Raw genomic sequence first — 26,043 nt, 5'->3', positions numbered from 1 at the left:
AATCCCCGGTGTGGAGCTACCATTCCTATCTGAGGGGATTTCACACATTACGCTCTGCTGCATGGACACAAACACGAACACACACACACACACACACACACACACACACACACACACACACACACACACACACACACACACACACACACTAGCACTCCCAGCAGCATCCCAGCAGTGCTAGAAAAGAGAATCAGAGAAAGTTTTGCGCTTGCATCCACACAGAGCACATTCCTCTGTTAAGTGTTTTCAGTTGGGAACTGGTAAAGTAATCCCTCAGGTGAGAAAACTGGAACTGTTGCTTCTGCTGCTGATAAATTAAGAAGTCGTTGAGAGGAAATCCCTGGGATAACTGTGGCTGTAACATAATGTGGCGGGAAGCACTTTCAGTTAGGTCGGGTATTAATCTATCGTTAGCCACAAGCTGCCCAAAGACTGAGCAACACTCAGCAAACACAGTGGCAGATAACAAATGACTAATCCTGTGACTAAGGTGTTGGACACTGTGGTTGCCACCCACTCAGTGTCACAGTGACATGCTCCTGAATGAACTGCTGTACGGTTTCTTCAAAGCGCTGATCAGAAGTGATGTTGTGCAACATCAGCAAAGGTCATGAGTAATGACAGAGGTTTTTAAAAGAGGTTCATGTCAGATTTCAAGTTCTACAAAGTCATTAAAGAGGACAAATTAAACACATGCAGCAAAGTCTCTCATCTGAAGCTGCAATTTGCTCACCATTATTTTCTTTTGGGGTTTTCTTGGTCCAGGCCTGAGTTCCTTTGGTCTGTTTTGAAATAAAAGGCTGTTCTTGAGTCTGCTTTATGCAGTTTAGCCTGATTAAATATCTGTATTTTTTTTAAAATCCTGTATATCCTATACAAATTTAAATTGTGCTTCACGTCAGCCTGATAACAATCAGTCTGGAGCATTAGCTCGCATTTGCCAGAGCTTCTGGACTGAGCCCTGTGTTGATTTTATCAAACTGGTTGCCGTGGTTGCGGCTGCGCTGATCCTTTCACATCCTCGGGGCAAAGGTCGTGGAGGTCAGACAGAGGTTCGGGTCAAGCAAGCAGGTTAAACACCTTGTCAGGGATTAGCAGGCTATGAGGGACGTGGAGGAAGTCTTCATTGGCTAATGTTTCTCTCCGCATCTCACTCAACCACCTCCAGGACACACACATGCTATCTAATACAGGCATGCACACTAACACAAATCACATTTACTCCGCCTTTGTTGGCCAGTGTGGGCCAATGCAAGGACCTGACAGAGTGAGTGGTCAGATAAGCTCATCTCTGCTGGTAACAAGGCAGATGTCAGAGAGAAAGGAGAGCATGTCTAATTGAGACATGAATGGGAGCCACACATAGATGGAAGCAACAATAAACAAACTTAACTTTCTTTGAATTGGAATCACAGAGAGAGAAAGAGGAGCCAAACTAAAGCCTGACCAAATTTCCAAATGCTGATAACCTGTGAACCGCAAAAACGCAACGTGTGTATGTATTATTGTAGGGTCTACCTTACAATATAAAGCACCTTGAGATGACTGTTGTTGCGATTTGATCTATATAAATTAAATTGAAATTAAATTGAAAAAAGCAAAAACAAAAACACACACAATAATAAGGGGATACTTTTGTTTTAAATTATGGTTTAATTACTAAATGAATCAGTAAGCTGAACGATCAAAAACACATCAGACAGACCCTCAAAGATGAGAATGAATTACCTTTCAATATTTGTACATTTGTTAGTTTTGTATTTATACCTGATGACCTGTTGCTTCTTAAAACTGTTCACTGTCCTCGCCGGGTGACCTGCAATGGTCGTGTATTGTGTGATGTCCCTCGTTTCCCCTTATATTTCTGTGTGTGTGGCTGTTTTTCCCACCGTGAGACCTGCCGCACCTAAAGCGTAATCGCATGCACCTGCTGCTGATCAGCCTCGTCGAGGGAGTTATTTAACAGAGTGGCTGAGCTGTGAGATTGTTTGAGTGTTTGAGTTTGCCGCCGATGTGGATGTTACTAACCGCTGCCTCTGTGACTTCCAGGAGTATTGCAGAAACAAGAGGAAAAACCGCATGCATTGTATACAGACGCAAAGGGAATGGAAACATGGACCATGGACACTGGGAGAAATGTTCAACGTAGAAAGTCCTGCCTTTGGGTCCTACTTTCCCCATTCTCTGAAAAAAACATACTTTTTGAAGACATCATATTAACCACTTGATTGGTAATTGGTCCTTTATTGTCAGACCTCTATATTAACCTTATGATGTCTGCACAAAAAATTAATGGCAAGCCATCAAAAAGCTGTCGAGAAAGTTGACTAAAACCATGAAATTTCAATGTCATGGTAATAAGACTGAGAATGTCAGTAGGTTATATCATCTGTGGATTACAAAAGTATCTACAAAATTTCAGGACAATCCAAGACCTAAGTAGGGGTGGGTTTAAAAAAATCGATTTTTCCAGTTCAAATCAATTTTAGTTTGAATATTCTGATATCGATTCATTAAATCCTGAATTGATTTTTAAATATAAATGTACTTTGCCAGAAATCTCAGGTTAAAGCTCACAAAACTATTTCAACAACCGCAAAACAGCTAAAACAGCAAACGATTAAAGAGCAGGTAAATGGAAAAAGATTCCCCCCCATTCACCCGATGGCACGTATGGATGCCATCGAGTGCTGAAAGCCGACAATCTCACAGATTCGGAAGCTGCAGGTTTCGTCACTCTCCAACCAAAATTTACTAGCAGCGGCAAAAGAAGACCAAAACTACGCTTCACGTTTGAAAAACATTGTAATGAGCTCCCTCTTACTTCTGCTGTTCTGCTTCCACCACGATTAAATCACACTTCCTGCTCAGCTCTCTCTCAGTGTATTTCAAGAGTTTACCATCAAAAATCTCTCTTTTCTCCATTATTCGGTTACTTATTGCACACCAGTCTACCATTGTGCACAGTGCTGTCTACTGCTGTTATTTTTTTTTAAATGACCTCCAATAAGAAAGCCAAATTTCTGCTGGTCAGCACCAAAGAAATTTTAACTTACAAATTATGTCAAACGACAAAACGCTTGGCTGTGTCTAATAAACCTCTGTAACTTTGGCTGCTTCACTTCAGCAGCATCAGGTAATGTTCATCTGCTGATTCATGGTTTTCTTCCGTTTTTGGTCTACTGCAGAATATTTTTAAGGGGGTTATTTGCTATAAAAGACCAAGCCAGAAAAATCTCCTTCATGTTTTTCTTTGTTTTATCCTCAGTTACTTTGACACAAAGGCAGCTGCTGTGATGCTTACACCTCTGATGAAGTCAAATATAATTGTCATTTTGTATTTTTGGGGGTTTTATATTTGTATAAAACCAAGTGTCAGTTTTGTTTTTATACATAGATATAAAAGTATGGATATGTACTGATAAATTGATTGTCTGAGTCAAATCAGTCAATCAAATCAAATCAATTATGGAAATCAAAATCGATACGCAGCCCTAGACCTAAGTGCTTGGACCAAAGTTGTGGAAAAAGCTGGAAACACTGTAATTATTAAGCTGTATCATTAGCTGAAGCTGTTTAAGTGCTGAACGTGTTACCTGTTTCAGGTGAAGGGCAGCCTGATGAGTCAGATGGCTGGTCCAAAGACAAACAGGAAGTTGACAGTGGCGCAATGGCCTCCAGTTCATCGAACACACGAGACTGACTGCAGCTGATCTCAGAGCAACGAGATGCTGCTGAGCGCCCTGCAACAGCACAGAGCGGGTGTTTAATATTATGGCGATAATACAGATGATGATGAAGCTGAAGATAAGGATTAAATGTATTTTTAATGACATGTGTGGGCACAGTGGATTGTTACATTTGAAAAGTATTAGGACCCAGTACAGTGCATAAAAACAATAGAAAATGTAAGCGCCAAATAACATGACTGCATATTATTTTTATTTTAACATGTTTCAATTTACATTTTCTTACTCTGTGAAACAACTTTTTGAAGTAAAATGTTTTGATTTTTCCAAGGCAGGAGTTAAATCCATATTTATGTTCTGCTGCTAGAAGATTTTTCTTTAAATTACTTAAGCTATGTCCATTAGCTATATATAAAGCTACAGTTAGCTCAGCTTGCTAGTGTGGCACATAATAACCCATACAACTGTTTTTGTATGGGTATAACATTTTTTTTACACTTATATCATAGCTATATTGTATACATTAAACAAGGTGTAATGTGCAATTGAATGAACTCTAGAGCATTAGCAGGCACACTAGATAAGGCTAGGAAAAAAAAACTAGATAAGGCTAGGTTAGCTGTTTTATACTAGCTAACTTCTGATTATTAGAAAACAAGTGGTTGTTGGAAGTCGCAAGGTGAAATTGGTAGTAGTGGTATATGACCAGCTGTAGCCTGCCGACAACTCTTTAAGTAGTAGTGAAACTGAGACCATGTCCCCTCAAAGTAAAAGGTGAGTTGCAGTGTAATGCAAACTTTTCGTTTGTAGGTGAGCAGTGTCCGTTTACAGTCTGGTTTGTAATTTTTCGAGACAAACTATGGGCAAAGCAGTAATCTGCCAGCGACAAGAGCAATTGTTGGGCTCAACTTCACCTACCAAAAGCCAGCAACCACTTACTAAGCAGTTGAAGCAGATACATTTCAATGGGTCACTGGCTGGTCTCTAGGCCTTTGTGACTGGAACATTAAATGTACCTTAAATTTTTTTCATTAGTACTGACTGATTCCCACATAAACTATCACAAAATCCTTTAAATATCAATAACAGATTGCTATATAATTTAATAATAATGAGAACACCAAAGAGAAAGGAAAACAAAAGTCAGACTACACAGCTTCTCTTGGCTGGATGTAGTCAGCTATATTGATGCTCACCCCTTCAAGGAGGGGGATTCCGACAAGTGGGCAAAACACAATACAGGACATCCACAAGTGAAGCCCCTCAGGTGAGGCTTCAGGGTAAAAGTACTCTCAACTTGCCTACACTAAACATAGCAGGAAAATCTTCCCTTAAGCGCACAGAGGGCACTTTGAGGAATGTTAAAAATGGTCAGGCTCGTCATCAAAACTGTTTCACTCTGCCTGGTTTAAAACTCAGAGGATTAGTGAGAGAAACTGTTTCACTGGGTGATGTGTTTTGTCATTGCCATGAAAGAAGCTTGTCGAGGCTTTTCTCACATTAGAACAGCTTGGCCTGGACAAAAGGATAATATATACAGAGGCTCTAAAAGGAAAAGGCAAACTCAGCTCCTTCACCCACACAGACGAGTATAAATGTACACATGAAGCCACCCTTGCGCAGTCAAGTAAGTGAACAACGCCACGCACACACCACTGCACTATTGTGCACTTGAGCGGCTTGGCGCTCTACTCAGAGAGACAATGGAAGGACTTGACTTGACACTTCAAAGCATATTGCTGCTGTCAACTCAGCTGTCATTCTCAGTCGACGAGGGCTCTACTGAGTCAGGGCGAGTTTTTCGGGGAGGTTAAGGGTGGCTGTGGGGGGTCAGTGGGTTTGATTTGACAGAGTTGGATAAAAACAACGACTCCTCTGTGTGCCTGTGGCCTTCTTTTCCTGGTCACAGCGCCATGCTGAAAGGCCCTAAGTGGAGAGGCCAGGCCAGGCCAGGACAGTGCCCTGCTTCATTGTCAGGGACAGTTAAACTCTGGAGATGTTGCTCAAAACAGGTCAGTCTGGGGTCACTGTATGGACTGATGGGATATGAGAAAGCCATGCTGGGGGGCACAAAGGGCTGAGTGAGACAAGGAGAGTGTCTGCTGCCAAACGCAGTACCACACTGGGGCTGTTGCTATAGATACAAACCATGCCATCCCTTCCAAAGCCATACCTCTCAGATTATAGCTTTTTAAGTGACAACTCCAGCTTATGACAAATTTAATTTGAGCATTTTTAAAAAACATGACTTTGCAGACACAGATTTAAGAAGGCAAATTTTTTTTGACCATCTGGTGTAAAGTTGGTGATACAAATCCGTCAGACCTTCAGACTTCAGCTGTCTAAGTGAGACATAAAAAAGTTACAGTCTGTTGTGTCTAAAGTCACTTGAGCTGGAATTTGATCTTCTGCTGAGTTAAAGTAAATGATGAACTTCTGACACGTGACCATAACGTGGTGGAAATCTGTCCATAAAACTTAATTTGCCTGATTTAAATTTGATTGATTTGCTGGTTTCAACAGAACTCCAAGGTGAAGTTTTTATAAGAGGAGAAGCATTTAGTAGCACAAAGTGCGGATCTTGTACAGAGAAAAGCTGTGACTTTCCAAGATAACTACAGGTTTACCTTTCTCAGACTACTTTATAAGTTTAAAAAGGAATCTGGGCACTACTGTAGCTCACCTGACTGAGTAGATGACCCGTATGGTATAGGGTACTGCAAGACCATGGGTTTGATGCCACTGGACCACATTTCCTGTGTGTCATTTCATAACAATGCTTCCTAGCAATAAATCTTATACCGTTGGCAAGCCCATTTGTTTCTTCTTAAATTTGTAGGTTGAGCAGTAGAGTTGAGTATGTAGGTACATCCATGAAAATTCTCTATGCTAATGCCAAACTGCGTACTCTGCTATTCACTCTTGTTTGGCGTCATTAATGTATTGGATGATTGAAGTCTAAAGAAAGCAGACATACCGGCAAGTAGCATGTGGATGGACCATACACAACTACAGCAGCCTGGCACCTCCTCCTCATGCTGGTCACCAGCTTGGTCACACACTGCTATTTTTCAATCAGCAATTTCCACAAGTGAGCCAATCTGGTTGTGTTGGTCACTATGGCAGCACTCCCAAGCTGATCCCACGAGTGTTCATTGAGGTTGAGGTCAGGACTGCAGGCAGGCCATTCCTTCCCGTCTACTCCCAAATTCTGGAGTCAGTTTCTAAGCTGTGCTGTGTGGGGGCAATTTTAGGTGACAGAGTTTGGTACCAGACCAGTGAAGATATGGGAGAATCCAGTATGCTTTCTTTCTTCAGACTTCAATCATTCAATACATTAATGAAGGGCTGTTGGGCATTGGCAGAGAAGACTGGACATGCTTTTCAGGAACAAACAGGCTTTCCAACAGTGTAAGATTTATTGCCAAGAAGCATTGTTAATAAAAAGAAATAAACACAAATTTCCTTACTTTTTGTGTTTCCTTAGAGCAGCTCCTTGTACTTGCTCTGTACTGCTGAGAACATCAGACTTTGACGTGTTGATTTTTGCATTTTTCTGTTTATTTTGCTTTATTCTAGTAGTTATCTAGTGTTTTTTTTGTTTTACCTCCTTTTTAACTGCCTGGATCACATATTTAAGTTTTGGCCTCCTCTTCGTGTTTCACAGATTTTTTGTCATTCAGTTTCACCTCAAAGCCTGATAGCTTTGCCTCTCATGTCATCTTGTGTTTTGTGAGATCAGATTAAAATAAAAATCCCTTTTAGTTGTGCATCCAGTTTATGTTCTTGTATTGTTATAGGTTGTGTGTGAAGGACAGGAATATCCTTACCGGTACTTTTGAGATAAATAAAATAATTCTCACCGTATCTTATCTAGATGTAATAAACAGTTTAATAGCTGTACTGAATGTTGAGCAAGGTCTAGCTTATTCTAAAAACGATAAATTGAACTGTAGTGAAAAGCTGTAATTTCTTACGAAATGCTCCCGGTAAAGTCATTTTATTTGGGAAAGAACTGGAAGGGAACTGGCCTACTGAGGGCTGAATTACTGTTGCTGCCTTCACTTCCATTTAAATCAATAGGATGTAATTAAGTTGATCAAGCCCAACTGTGGACCTGTCCGTTGGTTTTTGTCTGTCTTTTATAAATGCTGCCATGCACCTTTGCGACTTTGGCAAGAACAGTAAACATAATAATTCATGTAAACCTGAACAAACAAGACTGAAGGTTGTAATAAACTGGAATTAGCTTGCAAGCGTCAAACTGAGCCGCACTGAGGCTGCATTGAACTTGAATTGCCTCCATCTGCGAGGAAATAAATGAACCAGTGACACGCTCTCTGTGTCTGCCGTGAAGAGAACAGCGTGCTCCGATACAGCATGCCCCCCCCCCCCCCTGCAGCACAGCACCACACAGAGAACAGTAGATGTCTCTGATAGAAAGGAGAAAATCCCTACACAATTTCCACATTGTTTGCTTTCTTTCATAAAGTTCCTGGAGAAGTCAGATGTCAGTGGCATGTCCTTTATGCTCATTGGGAACGGTAAATTAGCGGGCCACAGGAAAGCCATAGAGGTATTCTATTGTGGCGTTCCTCCTCAGTGTTCTGCCGTCAGCGAGCGGTGGTCAGTGTGGATTTATGACCATCAGCTACACGTTTCCCTCTCAGAGCCCAGAGAAAAGTGAAGCCATGAGGGGGGGGGGGGGGGGGGGGGGGCGCTGAGACTGAGAGGCACGCCACACGAGGTAGGCACCCCGACTTCTATTGTTGGGGCCTCACGGCTTTGAGCAGCGACTCAAACGGTACCAGCTTTTCATCAAAAGCCCTCCTTTCTATTGCTGATTTAGAGGAAAAAGAAAAGCTTTATGTGTTATTTATTATGTGGTGGGAGGAGGTGAGAAAAAACAGGCTGACAGCAGAGCTTTCACAATGTGCTGATGGGGGCAGGAGCATCTGAAGGCCTCACTGTGGAAGTAGGCTTTGATTTCTCTGTCTGACCAGATCTCTTTGTCCCGGGGTGGATGTCCACCCTTGTTCAGGACAATCAGGGCCCTCAGAAAGTGGGTAGGAGTGTAGTGTTGGGCAGGGAGGAGGCTGTGAACGACACATATGTCGCCAAGCTCATTTCTCACCTCTGACAGGGGAGATTTGAGGCAGGACCGGCCAGCGATGAGACTCCATCCGAGACATTGGAGGAGAAGGGGTCAGCTTTGCCAGTGACCCTGAGTGGGGAGTGGTCCTCTGTGGACTTGGGCAGGAGGACCAAGTGGTGGAGGGAAAAGCCAGAGTGGCACCTTGATCGGAGTCCAAGGATGTGTTGAGATCGGCAGGAGCTACAAATACTTCTAAGTGGATATTTTGTGGTATTTTTGTGCTTCTCTTGCTGCTCTGAGGTTTATCTGAATTACAGTGGATGGCTGGTATTGGGCGAGGTGAGATGGGTTTGGTTTGGCCGAAGAGTGGCTCGTAGAACACAGGGGTGGCGGTGCTGTCGGCGGTGGTGTTTTTCTTGAAGGATTGATGAAGGTCTGATTCCTCTGGAGGGGAAGAAGCTAGGGGTAACTGCATGAGAGGGGAAGGATGGGATGGGGATAAAGAAACATAGCCTTCTGGATCTGCTGAGACCATCAAATCTGCTGCTGAAAGACAGAAGAAAAAATAATTTGATCAGAAGTTTGAGTCTAAACTGCTGCTTGCAGTTTCCAGAATGACATCACTTTCTCTCCTGTTAATTCTGACACATTTCACTAATCAAAAAAGGGAAAAAAAGCCATATTTTTGGGACAGAAATAAACCCTTGCAGATATCCTTCTTCATCAGCTGAAACTCATCAGAAACACCAGATGGAAATTTAATCTTTAACATCAAAAGTTTTTAAAAGTTATGTTTCTGTTTTTTTGTGTTTTTGCTTTTTTAACCTTTTCTAAGATCTGGTTTACTTACATGTAGACTGTTTTATTCACACTAGATATTCTATGTTTCTGAATTCATGTATAAGGTATGATGATATTAATCCATCAAGGGAAACTGGAGTTCAATATATTGCCCAAGAACACCTTTGCAACCTGAGCTACAACTCCCTCAATGCTTAAATCTCTTCTTGAGAAATAAAATTTCTCACATTTTGGAGTATTGGCAGGTTTATTTCTACTATACTGTACCATTTATATTAGTTTGTAGTAAATATATTTGGGGTTTGGGTGTTTGAAAACATCATTTAAATCAGCCTGAAGTACTTGATTAGTAAATATAAGTTATAATTCATACAAGTCTTAAAGGTGCCATGAAAACGGCTAACTGAGATTTTTACCAGATGTTTTGTCACAGAGGACGCTGCTCCTGCCACTGCTGAGGTCGGCGCTCCGACTGAATAAACTGGAAGGTGGACGGCTTAAATCTGAAAAAGACCCCCGGGAGAGGGAGCTGGGTGGTGGTGAGAGGGTTGATCCAGCAGGTCTGAGGTCGGGCTCCAGCACTGCGGGTAGGGACACCTTTTCCCCCCCAAGCGGTTTCTCCTTCACAGGAGGAAGAGGATGAGGAGATGCTGGAGTGGGGTTTGAGTTGTTCTCCTGTCTTTCAGAGTCAGGGTGAGGCGTGTTGTTGTAGGGTGGTGTTGGATTAAGGCTGGGTGGAGCAGCGGGGAGCTGGGCACAGGGAATGACTATAGCAGAGCGACTTCCTGCAATCAGACCAACGTTCTGCACGAAGCCCGCTCTTCTGATGGGAATATGATGGAAGTGTCCTTCTATAAAAACACAAATAAATATCAGTAAAGATTCACATCAGCCACAGAGCTGACTTTAAATATGGATCTGAATCAAGGGAATAAATCCACTCTTCTATTCCTCAAAGGTCAACACATTGTGGTTCATTTTTAAAACTTCCAGAGTCTGCTCGTGACAGTTTTGTTCCCACTTTCCTCAGTCCTGGAGCAGACACTTGTTTCCCTGCTGAGTGGATCGGCCTGCTAACAAAGGCTGCAAGAAATCACCCCACTGGAGCAGCTGCCTGTTTCCCAACTCCATATTCACAACAAGCATCAGACCTGAGGGCAGGGGACCTTTTATCTAAACACTTACAACAGTATACACTGGAGGCGTCCTGCAAGCTGTTTGTGGCAACAAGTGTGTGGAAAACATCACAAGCTCTGTTTGTTTCTGTAAGAACTGAGAGATTCAGACGTCACTCTGCTTTTACAATAACATCAAAGATATATATAAAATGAAAGAGAGAAGGGTCGGTTCAAAAAGTGGCATATGAATCAGATATGAAAGATGAAAAGAAAAGAATAAAACTTAAATGTGCAGAAGATTGCTTAAAGATAAACAAAAATACCAACTTTCTGGAACCAATTAAAAGTTTGAATGTTTCTTTTTCAAAGTATGATGAAGAAAGACGCACAGAAAAAAGAAGACAAATGAATCAAACCTGCAACTGCATGTACAGCTGTGTGCAGTATATGTGTACGGTATATCAATAAGAAACACTAAGCAGCGCTTAAAGGTGACAGACTCAAATAAATGACACACAATTTAAATAAGTAAATTAAAAAAAACATATCTGTCAGGTGGAATTAGTGAGTACACCCCTACCGCTTTCACAGTTTAAAATCTCAGACCATCCTGTCGTGGTCCTTGGTGTATTCCAATTTACTATTATGTATTTTTCCCATCCATCGCCCTTCTTTTGCTTATTTGGGAACCAGATGCACAAACCACCCCAACTAGCTCCTTTTGATGTGGAAGAGTAGCGGCTTTAGACTGTTTTTTTTTTTTTTTTTTTTTTAAATTTTGGTTGTAATCTTTGAATTTTGATGTTTGTGTGATAAGTTTATAGCTTTCAGAGTTTTCTTTACTTTCTTCTCAAGTATGAGTATAGAGTTTAACTTGAAACACAAACCCGGCCATTCCTAATGATAATAGAGAATTACTAACACGTTACAAAATGCTACAAATGAAGAGATCGGCTCACAGCAAAACGGATGGTGAGCAACAGGATGAATCGTCCTGTTGCTGACTATTTTGTCTCAGCAGCACATTGGCTCAGACAAAACAGGAACATGTTGTCATGTCAGTTTGGCCAGCCGTAGCTTTAGGTTCAACCAAAGAGACATGAGCCCACTCCTGAAGAGCTTCTGTGACTCTGTGGTGGCGTCAGCGATCTTTTACGTTGTGGTCTGCTGGGACAGCAGCATCTCTGCTGGGGATGAACAGGCTGATCCGGAGGGCCAATATATTGGATTTTTATTTCTTTTTCTGATGCAACATGTGCAATTTTGACATACTATTTTATTTCGTTCTATTTTGTTTTATTCTATTGTATTTCTTAATTTTTGCTCCTTTCAGCTTTGTACTGTCCACTTTCTGCTATGACCAACCAAATTTCCCACTTGTGGGACTAATAAAGGGTCATCTTATCTTATCTTATCTTATCTCATCTTATCTTATCTTATCTTATCTTATCTTATCTTATCTTATCTTATCACACAGAAACCCCTCTAAAAAACAACTGGCTTCATTTTCTACATATTTTCAATAATCATACAATACAATCAAACATATATTTACACATATACAAATATCTCAACAACACAAATGCTATAATCAATTGCACATATTTAGAAATACCTTGACTAAACTCCACTAACCTGTCAGCTCTCAAGCAGCTGCTAACAACAAAGAAAAAGCGAGAACCTAAATTCAGACACAGAATTTACAAGACAAATAATTATAAGTTTTGAAAAGTTCTGATTCTTTCGAACAGAGGTAGGTCCATCTTTAATCCTTCATCTTCCATAATCTGTCAACTAAACTCCATAAAGACACAATAAATGTGTCTGCCTTTTCATTTAGCTTAATAATTAATCTGGTTTACAAAAAAAAAGGATTAAAAAGAAGTCTTAACAGTTGACCTTTAACTAAACCAAACTTTTCTTTAATTAATATCATAATAAAAAAAAATAAAGCTCTAGACAGTCAGTGAATTTCAGTGTTACTATCTTAGCTGAACAGCAGCTCTGAACAGAGTAACACTAATATCACAAAACGTCACCCAGTCCATTAAAATGCAAATGATGTGTAAAAATCTGTGACATATATGAGCTGAACTTTGATCTCTGATGTGAGGTTTGATCCCCGATCCCCCGCTAAGCCCGAATATGGATGTTATGTTTGAAATCTTCATTTTTAAGTACAGAGACGTAGTGAATACACAAGACTGGAAGTAAACATAAATTCTCTCTTGTATAAGGGCTAAAGTAGTAAAATGAACTTGTGTAAGTAAAACTGTTAATGGGGAATGAAAACGAACACAGCAAATCACAGAAAACACAAAAAACAAGATTCGCTTGTTTTAACCAACAAACAAGATGATTTAAAGACATTCGATATACAAAATAAACTAAATGAGGCGGTTTTGTGAACTTTGTGGCATCGGATAAATTACTATGTTTCACTGTGACACTTAATATCCACAAAATGTGTTTTAATGCCCACATTCAGTCCAAACCTGAACCCACTTCCTTTCTCTTCCTACCACAGCTATTATCCCCTCTCTCCGGCTCTTCTTTCCACATTTCCTTTCATAGCTCCAAGATTCTCTTCCACAAACTTCAAATCCATACAACACCGCCCATTTCCTCTCACTCCTCCTTTTTTTTTGTTGACTGCTGTGAGGGTGTGTGTGTAGTAGTAGTAGTGGTGGTGGTGGTGGCGCTGCAGGGGTGGAGGGTGTCAGACAATCTGCTCTTGTTTCCTGGGGGTCTGTCGCCAAGAGGAGTCAGCACAGGGGGATAAAGAGAACGCGCTGGAAAGCACATTTCTGCACTGCCTCCTCTTACAATGCCCTGCCATTCCCATCTGTTACACACACACACACACGTGCACATGAACTGGTGTGTACGTGCGTGTGTTGATGTGCATATGAATGACATGTGTCAGAGTGCAAAGCCATGGCATTGGGCGCAGCACGTTTCTTCAGAGAGGAGGGTTAAAGACGATTGTGAGGGAGCCGACCACCATATGGCAGAATAATTAGTATTAGACCCCGATCCTAAGAAATGCCCCCTCCTCTGCTGTACACACACATTCACACACATTCAGCTGAGCATTCTGGGAGTGGTGCCCTGCTGAGGTGTGTGGTGGGAGAAATGCCTTCACATCAGAGGCTGGGCTCTGAAAGGAGCGGTAGGTCTCCCAGCACCAGGCTTTTCACTCCAGGAGACCACCAGAAGGGCGGCGCTGTGGGTACGTCCTCGCTAGAGAGGATAGATTTGGAGTTAAGCAAACACAACTACACACACAGCTAACGACAAGCTTGATGGCTGCTAGCTTTTGCTACTGAGCAGGCCTGTGGAGATAAAGGAGTCAGCAGTGAAAGGTCCAGATGTTTCATTAATAACCCCTCACCCTGAAGCATTTGGCTCTTTGGGGCAGTGGAAGCGTGTGTGTTCTGGACCTTTCCGTGAGAAGAAGGACGCTGCTGTGTGAACTTGGAGCTCCGGTAATAGGGAGGGCAGAAGTCTTTAGGACGAGCCTTCATGTGAGACAGGAAGCGTGGACACAGAGAGGTGCAGAAAGCTGGACGACCGTGGGCCTGCAGGAGGAAACAAAACAAACAAACAAAAAAAACCATTTGAAATGCTCTTATTCTTAAAATAAATGTAAAAACAGAATAAATAAAGTGAAAAATCAACTCTATCTGTAAGTGAATTTTGAAGATTAGGTAAATGGAGAACCAACAAATAAAAAATAAAGCAAAAAGATACAACAACAATGTAAAATAACTGTAATTTTTTAAAGTATATTGAATGATGTAAATACATCCTATTGAATAAAAATAATACAAGTAATAAAATATAATAAAAAATAAAAATAAACTAAAAAAATGACACATGTAAACAACATAAATACTAAAAAAGAGGGGAAAATGCTTACAACATTAAGCACTCAACACAATAAAAAGCACATTACAGATCATTAAAAAATGACTAAAACAAAAAATTTTATATTATTTGATCAAATTAAAATCAAATCAAATTAACTAAATAAAGGCGGCTATTTAAAAGCACATAGTAACTACATAACAAATTAAAAAACTACTTAAACTTATTTGGAAAATAAAAAAATATACTAATTCAAATAAAATGAACTAATATCTAAACATTGTGTAAAAGCATAAATAACATGATTAAAAAATAATTTTGAGGAAATAATAAATAAAATTAAAAGATTAAAAAAGAAAAGAAAATAGACAAAAAATTGATTACATTTCAAAAATATTAAACATAACTTTAAAAGAAAATACCCATCATATTTAAATATATAACCTCATTGAAAAACATAAATGATTATATTTATTAAAAACATATATTTGTATATTAATAATCTAATAAGGTACCAATTTATAAAAAGGTTGAAAACATATGCACAAAAATTCTGATTTAATAAATAAAATAATATTTTCCTTCAACTTTATTTGGTACAACAACTGTTATTTGTCACTAAACTAGCAGCAAATGTATCAGTATACAAACTTTAAGCTGTTACAAAATAAAAGCCTGAAAGAGAAAACCTGCTGTAGGGTGTGCTGTATATGGAGATGGGGAGATTCAAATGATGCATGGTACCACCACTGCCCCCTTGTGTTGACAAAACAGATCAGCACACAAAGCAACTCCTGCTTCCTCCTCTTTACCCAGCTCCTTCATGACAAGAGGAGGCAGAAAATTATGGCGAGGGTGATAAAACTCTAGAGTAAACTGTTAGGGAGACACAGGAGATAAAAGCCGGTCAATATTGAAGGAGGGACGGCATGCCAACCACAGAAATCCAAGCCCAGCATACAGCCTTGGTGCCAGTGAGTCATTCAGTCGCTCTCCGGCCCTCAGAGAGCAAACAGTCGTAATAAATGGCCCGTGGACGCAGGGTTTTTATTTGACTTGGATTTCAGCTCCTTCTACAACAAAGTGCAGCTCCTTACTCTTTTATTATAGAATAAAAATAGTAAATGTACAGATCCAACATCTGTCTGAAAACAATAGCTCACACAGAAAGAGAAAGAGGGTGAAAGGTGGGGGCACTGTCTGTGACTCACACAGGGAGGATCAGCTTTTTAAATCCCTTTCTCTCAGATGCACAGGCTTTAAAGATTTACATTCTTGTGATGTAAAGAAGGCGAAGTGAGGTAGAAATGGCAGGACAAGAGGTGGCGATGGGGGCTGCTCTCCTCCACACTGCTTTTCCACCCTTTTGGCCTCCTTAATACCTGAAACTCAGGCCCTCAAAAGGCTGCGGAGGGCTTTCTTTGTAGGGCTGGTGTCATCAGGCTTGTGGCCTTCTGTGGGACAGGTCGGGGCATGAATATCAATGTAAGTCTACACCACTGCAGTCCACTCAAAAACTATATTAATGCAGCCAAATCTTCAAAAACACTTCTATTTAAATCCTACCTCATCACACCAATGCAGGAAGTCTAAATACTCAGTCCTCTACTTCATTAGTTATCTATGGACTGAATTTATATGATGGACTAAGGTCTTTCTACAACTTCCTGATGTCTTATCCTTATAATGACACCCACTGGTTTGTTGACATTTTCACCAAGGTAAATGTGTAAATGGAGTGCTACGTTATGTGATAATGCTAACTATCATTACTGGTTAGTCACACAGCAGGTAGGTTTCACTGTGGGTCAGCTGAATGAACTTGAATGATGGGATGAGCATCTGTAAAACATGGTGGAGTCTCAGTCATGGTTTGGGGCAGCATTAACCCAGAATCACATCAAGGATCCATCCAACGCATCTGGAAAAAAAACATCCTAATGGCAAAAGCTTCATTATTCAGCATGACAGTGAGCCAAAACACACGGTATGCAGTAAAGGCATACCTGGATAGAAGAACTGGAGCAGTATCAGGCATGGATTGGCCTCCCCAGAGCCTCAACCTCAATGTTATTGAAGCAGTGTGAGATCATCTAAAGCATAGGTGTCAAACTCTGGCCTAATTACATTTGGCCCGCGAAGCCATACCAAATTACTATTAGAGCTGGCCTACTGGTATTATACAGCTAATATATATATATTGTTTAGTATTAAGCTTTGCTTGTTCCATATTCAGTTTTCCAGCAAAACTTATTTGAGTCCATAAGAAGAGATTCATTCTTAAATCTGGAGGAAGATTTTTTTTCAATAAATATTAATGTTAGCCCACCATCTTTCTCATTGTCCACAGCTCTGTTGGGGCTGTGGACAATGAGAAACAACATTGGAACAAATGTTAGCGACTTTGTTCCAGTTTTGAATTTTGGCCCACTGTGCATTTGAGTTTGACACCCCTGATCTAAAGGCACCCAACATCCAGAGCTCTGAGTGTCCTTTAAGAAGCTTGAGAACTATTCCTGAGGACTACCTAAAGAAATTCCAAGAAAACTGCCTAAGTTAGTTCAGGCTGTGTTGAAAAATAAAGGTGGTCATACCAAATATTGACTTTCAAGCTTGTTAGAATAGTTCAACTCTGCACCTGTTTCCCATTTTCCAAAATAATGACTCAAGACTTGTGGACAGCATTATATGATTTATGGTATTTAATATTTGGCTTATAGGTTCCCTGTCCCATGTCACAGAGGAAGGCATTTCCAGCAGTGACAGTAGGTAGGACTGTAGTTTTTGCAGATGCCCATAACACTTGTGTGGGCTCCATCAGGGGCCCTACAGGCCCCCAGGAAACACGCTAACCTCCTGGCGTCAGGCAACCCACACGCTGTCCTCACACAGCCAGAGCTGGCTAATGTCATTACGGGCCTGTTTGCGGTCAACAGCTACATGATTGAGATGTACAAGTAGCGCTTCTAGATGAATGTAGGAAGTCTATTAGTTAGTCAGAGTCCCAGATGGCCTGCAGAGGACAGCCTTGCGTGTGCTCCTTCACCCCCCCCCCACCACCACCACCTCTAAACACACACACACACACACATATATGTACACAGCATACAAGCATACATAAGCAGTTGTGCAGACACACATCCATGCACACACTTAATTATGCTGCCTCTGAGTGAACCCTCTGACAGGCAGACGACTACGAGCAAAGACAGAAGTGTGTCTATGTCCCAGCGTCTGCAGGAACAGAGAATTCTTCACAGAGCTGAAGCACAAGAAAGCCAGGCTTAGGCCCTAACAAGGTTAAACCCCTGAAAAAGAGTGACTTTTTAAATCATGGAGATTTGTGTTTCTGCGGGGTGTAATTAGCTTTGCTGTGGGGGAGGAGGGGAGAGGGTCGGGACTCTGGCAAGGGGGCCGGCGAGAGGCAAAGTGAGGGACGACGACAGTGGGGCACATTGTGGAGTCCGGCGGATTCTGGGGAGTAAATCTGATTATCAGCTCGTGTCAGAAGCCAGACTCAGATGCAGCTTAGCATTCAGAGCAACTTTCTACTTTCGATGGTGAGACAATGACCCTGATTTACGGGCCCACGCAGCCCCAGAGGGTCCGGCAGCTTTTACCCCGAAAACGCACAGATCCCAAAACAACTCAGCACAGCAAGGATGTGACGATACTGCCGCACAGTTTGTGCTCAGAGTCCTCTAAGGCCCTTGAAGTTCAGGTATAACTGAACAAAAGTTTTGGAACCATTTTTTACATCAGGGATTTATTAATTGGTTTTTCCTTCCTCTGATGTACAGTCACCAAAATGACTTAACACAGAGTAATTATTGATGAACGGTGATATGAACATTAATAGTAGTAGTATTTCCTCATAACCTTCTTTTATCTGTCTATGTTTACAACCTTTAATATTACAATAATGGACTTTACAGAGTTTGGGGAAAAATTTATTAACAGCATGTGCCTCAAAGTTTAGTAAATGACTCCATTAATACTTCCTTTATGGCCATGTGCTGACACAACTCCGACATTTTGGTGAAATTGTTTGGAAGCAGGTGTTGTTGAACTAATAAAGTTTCAGATGAACTAAATATGGTAAATTCTTTCTAACAATATTGCTCCTAAACTAAAAAACAAACAAACATACCACATTTTTATGTAAAAACCCTGTTATATATGAGTGCTCTGCCTCCATGTTTGGGCACCTGTGCAGCCCGACCTGCATCTCGTATCCTGGGTGAGAGTAGAGGAGCATCAATGTCTGGGTCAACAGCCTCTCTGTCTCTCTGCTTAGCTACCCTTGTTGTAAAAGTTGTCCCCCTGTATGACAGCGGGCAGTTGTTACCATCACAATGCCCTCATGATTTATTAGATATAACCAGAGCGGGCGCAGGAGATTGGAGAATGGCAATGGGTGATGCCAGGCCTGATGAACTCTGTGAATGCAGAAGCGGTGAAAGCGGTTGAGGATGTAAATGAGGCTGTAAGGACCAGCGGGCCCCTTTGTCCGACGACTTTACTTGTTTGTTTAACCAGAGGCCGAGACAGGAAGCCAGCCCACACAACTGTGCTGTCCCCATGGCAACTCCACTGTTAATTGCGGCACATCCACTCCCGGACGCTTTTCAGCAGAGGGGAGAGGTGGGGAATCGTGAGTGTTGAAGAGAAAGAAGATGAAGAAGAAGAAGAATATGTGTGTGTGTGTGTGTTTTATGTTGCTTGTTAGAGGAAAAGCAAGGGTTCAAATTATAAAAAGCTTTCAGGAATTTGAAAAAAATTTAAATTGCCCTGTTCTCTGAGTGAAAACAGAGCTAAAACTTTAACATTTATTTGCTGATTTCATCCTTAAATGGATGATCCTCCATGCTCCATGTCGAATACCCCTTATGTCAGAGGCATACTCATTAACGGCCTTTGGTATCTGGACCAAAGTATAGATTCTGGATCCTGTACATTAACTTGCAATATATTTTTGTCGCTGAACAACACTTTTCATCTGATCTGTCTCAGATGTCACGATTCGTGTCTTTGTACAAACATTGAATACTGAACCATGACTTGGTTTGAGTGAGCCATCACTTTGGTGCTGACAGTTGGTTGCAAGCAGACATTGCTGACTCTGGTTGCCAAGAACCCTTCTAAATCTATTCACTACCTTTGCTTTGAAGTTAAGAAATCTTGAGTCCTAGCATCTATTTCACTGGAAGTTCCTGAATGTCACTGATTTTCTGAGGACTCTGGCTGCCACCTCACCACCGTCTGGACGCCCCATTAGGCAGAGAAAAGCCATGGTGCATCACGATGGTGCATCCCTGCGTTGCCTGAGCAAAATACGTGATGCAGACATGAAATATACTTCCTGTTATGCTATGACACATTAGATTCTGCTGTGAGCCATGGCAAAACCTACCCTTTTAACATTTTCTACGACTCCAACGACTTATCTTATATCTTTTAGGGCACCTGTAGTTAATTTGTTCTGGTCCGAATCAGTTGATGAGTTTGTAAACTTGCCGCTTTTCACCATGATTTGGATTCTTTTCACACAGAGAAAAATCCAAGTGAACCAAAATGTATCAGCACAAACCACGTCACAATGTTTAATCCGCTCAGATGTGTAATAACAGAGGATAAAAAACAGAAAGAAGATGCTGTGTTCTGAACTGTTGGAGAATGGAGACTTTATGTTCGTTTCATGGCTAGTTGCTAGCCTGTACAGACTTTTGTGCATCCATTGTTCCATACAAAGCATACAGGAAGTTTCTTAGCTCAAACTTGTAATGTACACCTGGTACTATGATCATATCGGCGTCAGATCATGTTGAAAACAAGTGCGATTACTGTGTTCACATCTGCATAAACGAACTGCTCCAAGGAGGGGAAATGAAGTTTGATTTAAATGGATTAAACAATTCAGGGGTTGAAACACCCTTAATCTAGTCTCACAAGAGCGCACTTATAAACAGGAGGTATTCATGATTTTATGGCAAGTTTGGAAAGCTAGAAGGATCACTTGTACAATCTCACAAAAACAACAGGTAAGAATACCAAAATCTGTTCAGGTTCTTTGTGGCTACGAAGTGTAAAATTGGGCACTCACAGTGTAGTGGCAGACTCCTCTGTCCCACAGGATAGCCTTGCTGACAAAAGAGACATAAATGGGTCTCTGCAAGAAAAAGAAAATAAGTCACATTTAACAGTATTGATTGCAGAAAGACGGCTTATTTAAGTACAGATCTATCAGATTGAGATTGATCAGTTGAAAGAGTTGAAATGCTTTTAACTCCACAGGCCTTGGGACTGAGAACAATGACTGAAGCATTTGAAAACACATAATGCCACACAGGGAGTGGGCTCTCTGGAGATATTTAAACCCCCTCTGTCTTGATTATTGAGCTGCTGTGAAACACCTCCAGGAGAAGCTGAGGACTCTGTGATGAAGTCTTCTCTCCCACACAACCAGCTTTCCAACATCTGCTCAGTGTACAGAACGTCTGCTCCTCATTTCTTCGAACATAAAGCTTCCTTGGGACAGTACGGTGGTCCTGTGGTCCCGATGTGTCGGTTTGACCCATGGAGCAAGAGGCACTGTGTTAACTCATCAATCACCCGGAGACACAACACCAGCCAATTCCCAGCAGCTCATCCATCTCTCTTTGCAGCTCCTGGCAGCTCCCAGAAGCACTGAGTCAGCTCCAGAGTTGATCCACTGCAGGGAGCAGGAGAGCAGACCCTCCCAGGATTCACCCTTCATTCATGGGCTGTAACCCCAGACCAGAGTAGGTGACATGGGGCAAGAGTGGCACACGGAGGAGGAAGACAATGGAGGTTGATGCGTGCTTCCATTTCCTCTGCTGCGGAGCTCTCAAACAGCTTCAGTGCCACCATGAGAGGCTAGAGGGCAGCGTCAGGTCTGGCCCATTTTACCTCCTTTGTCTACCTACCTGTTGTATGCAACAAAGCACATTATGTATGATTACACACATTATGCCAGAAATACCTCACGAGCTCTTCGTCCTTAATAGACGCCTTAATTGCTGCCAAATAATGAACGGACGGGGAAAAACAACCGTTTTTTTCAGTAAATCACGGCACTTGTGGCCCAGTGACCTCATTGTCGCTAATTACGTTGAATGTGAAATCAAGTACATCATTTTCAGACAGCAGAGGATGGAGTGGCTGGGGGCTGGGGTGGCCTGTGATTAAAATGTAGAGAAATCAAATGAGCCGAAAGAGAAAACTGGGCAAAACAAAAAAGAGGCTGCAGTCACATAGCAGAAAAAAACATCGTGTTCAGTTTTTATTATTCAATAAATGCAATTAGAAAAAGATTTTAATTTCGGAATTGTTAGTTTTTTAAAAAATATGCGTCTCATTATGGATTTAACATTTTTTGGCAACGCTATGTCTGGATATGAACAGTGCTTGGAGGGTTTGTGATATAAGCCTAACTACAAAGCTGTGGTTAGACTAATGAACACATGAGAATAGGGAAAATGCAGTAAGAGGGTTAATTTGTTGAGAGTCCCCAGCAGGAAGAGACAAATGCTATCAGATGACACCTCTGAGATGAAGCCATCCACAACATGGGGTTAGTCATTAATATGTTGCTGTGTGGTTTGGATTAACCACTGTGAAAAAGTCCTGATCCTAAGCTCGGCCTGAGAGTGTCATTTAAAGGGTATGTGAGAGGTGGAATAATTTGCAGACACAAATGATTATACGGAAGTAAAACTTGACACAGAGAGTAACACTCACCAAAACTAAACAGGAAGAGAGACACAACTGAACAGGAACAAGAAAGACATAAAGACCTGCACAAAGACGAGGCTGAAGGAACAGAATGGGAATGCTAAAGGGAACCAATAAACCTAGAGTCACCTTTAACTAAACTAAGATCTAGAGAAAATAAGGAAACATTACAAAGCACCAGAAAATAACAAAACTCGCGAGCACAAGGAAATGCAAAATAACCCTATAACAGAAACTATGAAATGATAGAGAACATGAACTTCAGCACTTCTCAAAATCCAAAAGGAAACAATGAACTAACAGAGAACACAAAATGAAAGGTGATTCTTCTCTGAAGCCCATGTCCCTTGAAAGGCTCATTAAATCCTGCTATCCTGGTATATAAATGAGCTGTTAGTTAAATGTGCATTTGTCACATAAAGAAAACTTAATGTAAATTATAAATGTCAAAATAATGATCATACTAAAGTTGACTATTAGGCTTTTCCTCATGATCATATACTGTTTCAGTGTTCAGTCCAAATATTGGAAAACCAATCCTAGCAAGAGAGGAGCGGAGGCGCTGCACCAAACCCTCAGCAAGATAAAGAAGCTTCTTTTTTTAACTGTGAGTCATGTAAAGCTGCTCTAGCCAACAATAAAAATATGGATATCTCATTTAAGGATAACCCCTCACTCTGATATCATAATTAATGTTTTCTGCTGCCAGGTAAAAAAATCAAGCCTGGCCAAGAAAGGCAAATGTCATCAGATTACTGTTGCAAGTCTGAGGTAAAGACTACTTTACAAATTTACAGATAAAAGTTATGAATTTACATTTACTCAGCATTTTATCTTATAGCTCCATAAATCACTTTTTTTAACATCTCTGACGTGTGTTTTCCTGAAAGGTTTAAAAATTTCTGGAAATCACTTCCCAAACTCATCGATGAAAACATTTAGTCTTCATGTTATTCATTCCAAACAAAGAAGCAAACTCGTCACAAAAGAAAAAAAAGAAAGCCAGTGGTCTATTAGCTCAAACAGAATTTCATTACTCGCGGTCCTCGCTCTGCCTTTGATGTCACCGTTTGACCCATCATCACATAATCCCAACAGAGGGTTTGTCTAAAGTGATTGCTGCTCCTCTTTTCCTTGTTCAGTTCAGATGATGAGATTAGGGAGATTCCTGGCAGATGGGATTTCCACTGTGCGTGTGTCGACGCTCCACCTCACGGCACTTCCTGTCAGAACTGCTGAGCGTAGGGTGGCGTGGGCTTGCAAGTGGACAGGAAGTGTTGTGCTGTCGGTCTGAGCCAGCAGGGGGAAATATGGTCAAATATGGTTTGTCTTATCAATAATGAGTAGGTGGAAGCGGTTAGATCAAATTACCAATTTAGAACTAATCACCAAAGTGGTGGCTGGTATTTGCTTTATCCCCTCTCCCACTCTGCTTTGTCCTCTCTCTGGTGGTTCCTGTCGCCATCTGTCTGTCTTTCTCAGGGGAGCTCTTCCTTTTCTCCCCAGCACCACACTGGATGTTTTATTAACTCTGTTTTACCTGATTACACCCCGTCTGCGAGTCATTGTGCATTAATAGGCATTTAATCAGCATTTAATTAAGGGAGCAGGAATCGAACAGTGAGCTGGACGCTCGTGAGGTCAGCACCAAGGACACAAATTACCCAGAACAATGCAGGTAGCTTACGGAAGTAAACAAGCTGCCATTAGGGTGGTGGTACATGTGCAAACCTTAGAATAAAAATCAGACTAAAGGTTTCTGGCACAATTTCTAGTAATATATTGGAAGTGTTGAAGGGTATTTTTCATGACAATCGTTTTTTTTACAAATGCAGAAATACTTTATGGTGTCAAGCTTTCAGTTTGGTATCAGTCTTTTCTTTTTCACACAGATTGCTAAAGCATGACTGGTCAATAACTTGAAGGCTACAAGTGGATGTCCAGATGAACAGAATCCACCTTTTGGCAGAAAGCTTCCAGTACAAAAAGTCTTGTCATATACAGATTCTGTATATTCATATTGAGTAATAGGAAAAAGAAAGTAGGCTTTAGGGATCAGGGCATGATAAAAAAAAAAATCTGGTCCTCAGCAGGCCTTATAATTAATTAAATACACCCTCAAATGAGTATAAATCTAAGTATACCCTAACTGCTTCCACTGGAATAATCTGATCTGAATAACTGATCATCAGCAAGTGTGAGCACCTCACATTTTGGCAGTTTTCCGGTGTGCGTTAACACACTATCAAGGAGACATCAGCAATGCTCTTAGGGAACTGTTGCTGCCCATTATGAATAATTGGGAAAGGTTATAAAGTCATTTAAAAACAATCTGAAGTCCATCATTCTTCAATGAAAAAGATTATTCACAAGTGGAAAACGTGACAGTTTCCAATCTATTCAGGAAATTCACCCCAGGCTTAGAGCCTGAGTAACGCTGAGCACTGAGACAAAAGAGCTGCACAGTCCCTAAACTTAAAAAGCACACTCGAGGAACTCGACAAAGCAACACAACGGACGAGGCGATCCAGTCTAGAAGACAATCAAGTTAACGGCTGAGCTATCAATGCAAACAAAAGGCGAGAGTGACCACCTCAGCATGGCTTTGGCCAGGTTAGAGCCAGAGATAGAAAAGACGAGCAGCACACTGAAAGAGAAAGAGCCCGGGGTCAGCTATAATGAGCTGTGAATGTGAGCATCTGACCAATCCTGTTTAATGGACTTCATCCCTGGAAAGGTTTCTGTCCTGCCCTGCACCGGTGTTTTCGTGTGTTCACTTAGGGTCTGGGTCAGGAGGCTGAGAGGACTCTGTGACCCTGAAATGAGCTCTCGAAGTCAGCGGAGACCCCTGCTGATAGGACAGACCTCCTTTTATACTTTAATCTGCCAGCACGAGGGATCAATATGGTGACTATTGGTGTCAGGATTGTGTGCAGGAGTAAGTAGTCGAGCCATTTTAGACGTATCACGGGGGGTTGGCGCACCATGACAAAAGCACAGCCCGCTGCCACCACTGGCCACAATGACCGGTGGGACACTGGCACACCAGCAGCTAACCTACTTAACATTCATTAGTGTCAGAGAGGTGGACAGATGTGCCGGGTGTTACGGATCTTCCCTCTCATGTTCTCGCCATGGGGCTCATTCAGCAGCATTTGACGTGTCTTTCATTTGGGATTTCAGAGTTGTGGGCGGTGGCGGCAGTAGGCCACTACTGCTGGGTGGGCATGCATGGACTCACCCCATTGGAGCCATCAGCCGGCCAGGTGCTCGTGCAGACAGGATGCCTGGGCAGAACCAGTGGCCTCAGTGGATGCTTGAAATCCCGATTTCTGGAAGGTCTAATTTCCCAGCGAGCCTCCGAAACTTCTCTTCTCTCCACAGCAGACATGTCCAGGGAACTCTAGGCTTTCAGTTTACTCATTTTCTCTTTAAAAGGAGCCTGAAAACGTCTCCACTCGCCCAGAAGGTGTTTTATGCGTTTACACTTTGCAGTCAGAGCCTCTCTCTGTGGGAGGCTGAAAAAATGCAGCCTATTCAAATAGCTTATGGCTGTTAATAATTACCATCCAGCTAAACTAGTGCAACTCTCTCAGGCATGCTTCCTTGGTGAACACAATAACAGAGACACTGGGCACAAAGAGGCTATCTCCCTTCTCAGCTCACTACAAATTTTCAGGCAAATAATGTGACACAAAAACAGGCCTACAATAAA

The 26,043-nt window shown here is 41.5% G+C and overlaps 1 protein-coding gene across 1 annotated transcript in view; it reads right to left on the bottom strand.

Moving 5' to 3' along the window:
* The window catches only part of LOC308400100 (uncharacterized protein), a 67,393-nt gene extending 41,595 nt beyond the window's left edge, over nt 1-25,798 (bottom strand). Inside the window, exons 1-6 of the mRNA XM_080887604.1 lie at nt 25,570-25,798; nt 20,677-20,742; nt 14,098-14,284; nt 10,002-10,436; nt 8,824-9,330; nt 3,597-3,743 (exon numbers count right to left, since the gene is read on the bottom strand). Coding sequence (XP_080743730.1) covers nt 3,597-3,743; nt 8,824-9,330; nt 10,002-10,436; nt 14,098-14,284; nt 20,677-20,742; nt 25,570-25,719 — 1,492 coding nt within the window. The 5' untranslated portion in view covers nt 25,720-25,798. The remainder of the gene's footprint in view (nt 1-3,596; nt 3,744-8,823; nt 9,331-10,001; nt 10,437-14,097; nt 14,285-20,676; nt 20,743-25,569) is intronic.
* Nucleotides 25,799-26,043: the final 245 nt, after the last annotated feature.

Source organism: Rhamphochromis sp. 'chilingali', assembly GCF_963969265.1.
Source record: "Rhamphochromis sp. 'chilingali' genome assembly, chromosome: 7".
Classification (NCBI taxonomy): domain Eukaryota; kingdom Metazoa; phylum Chordata; class Actinopteri; order Cichliformes; family Cichlidae; genus Rhamphochromis; species Rhamphochromis sp. 'chilingali'.
This window is presented reverse-complemented; position numbering and strand designations above follow the sequence as displayed.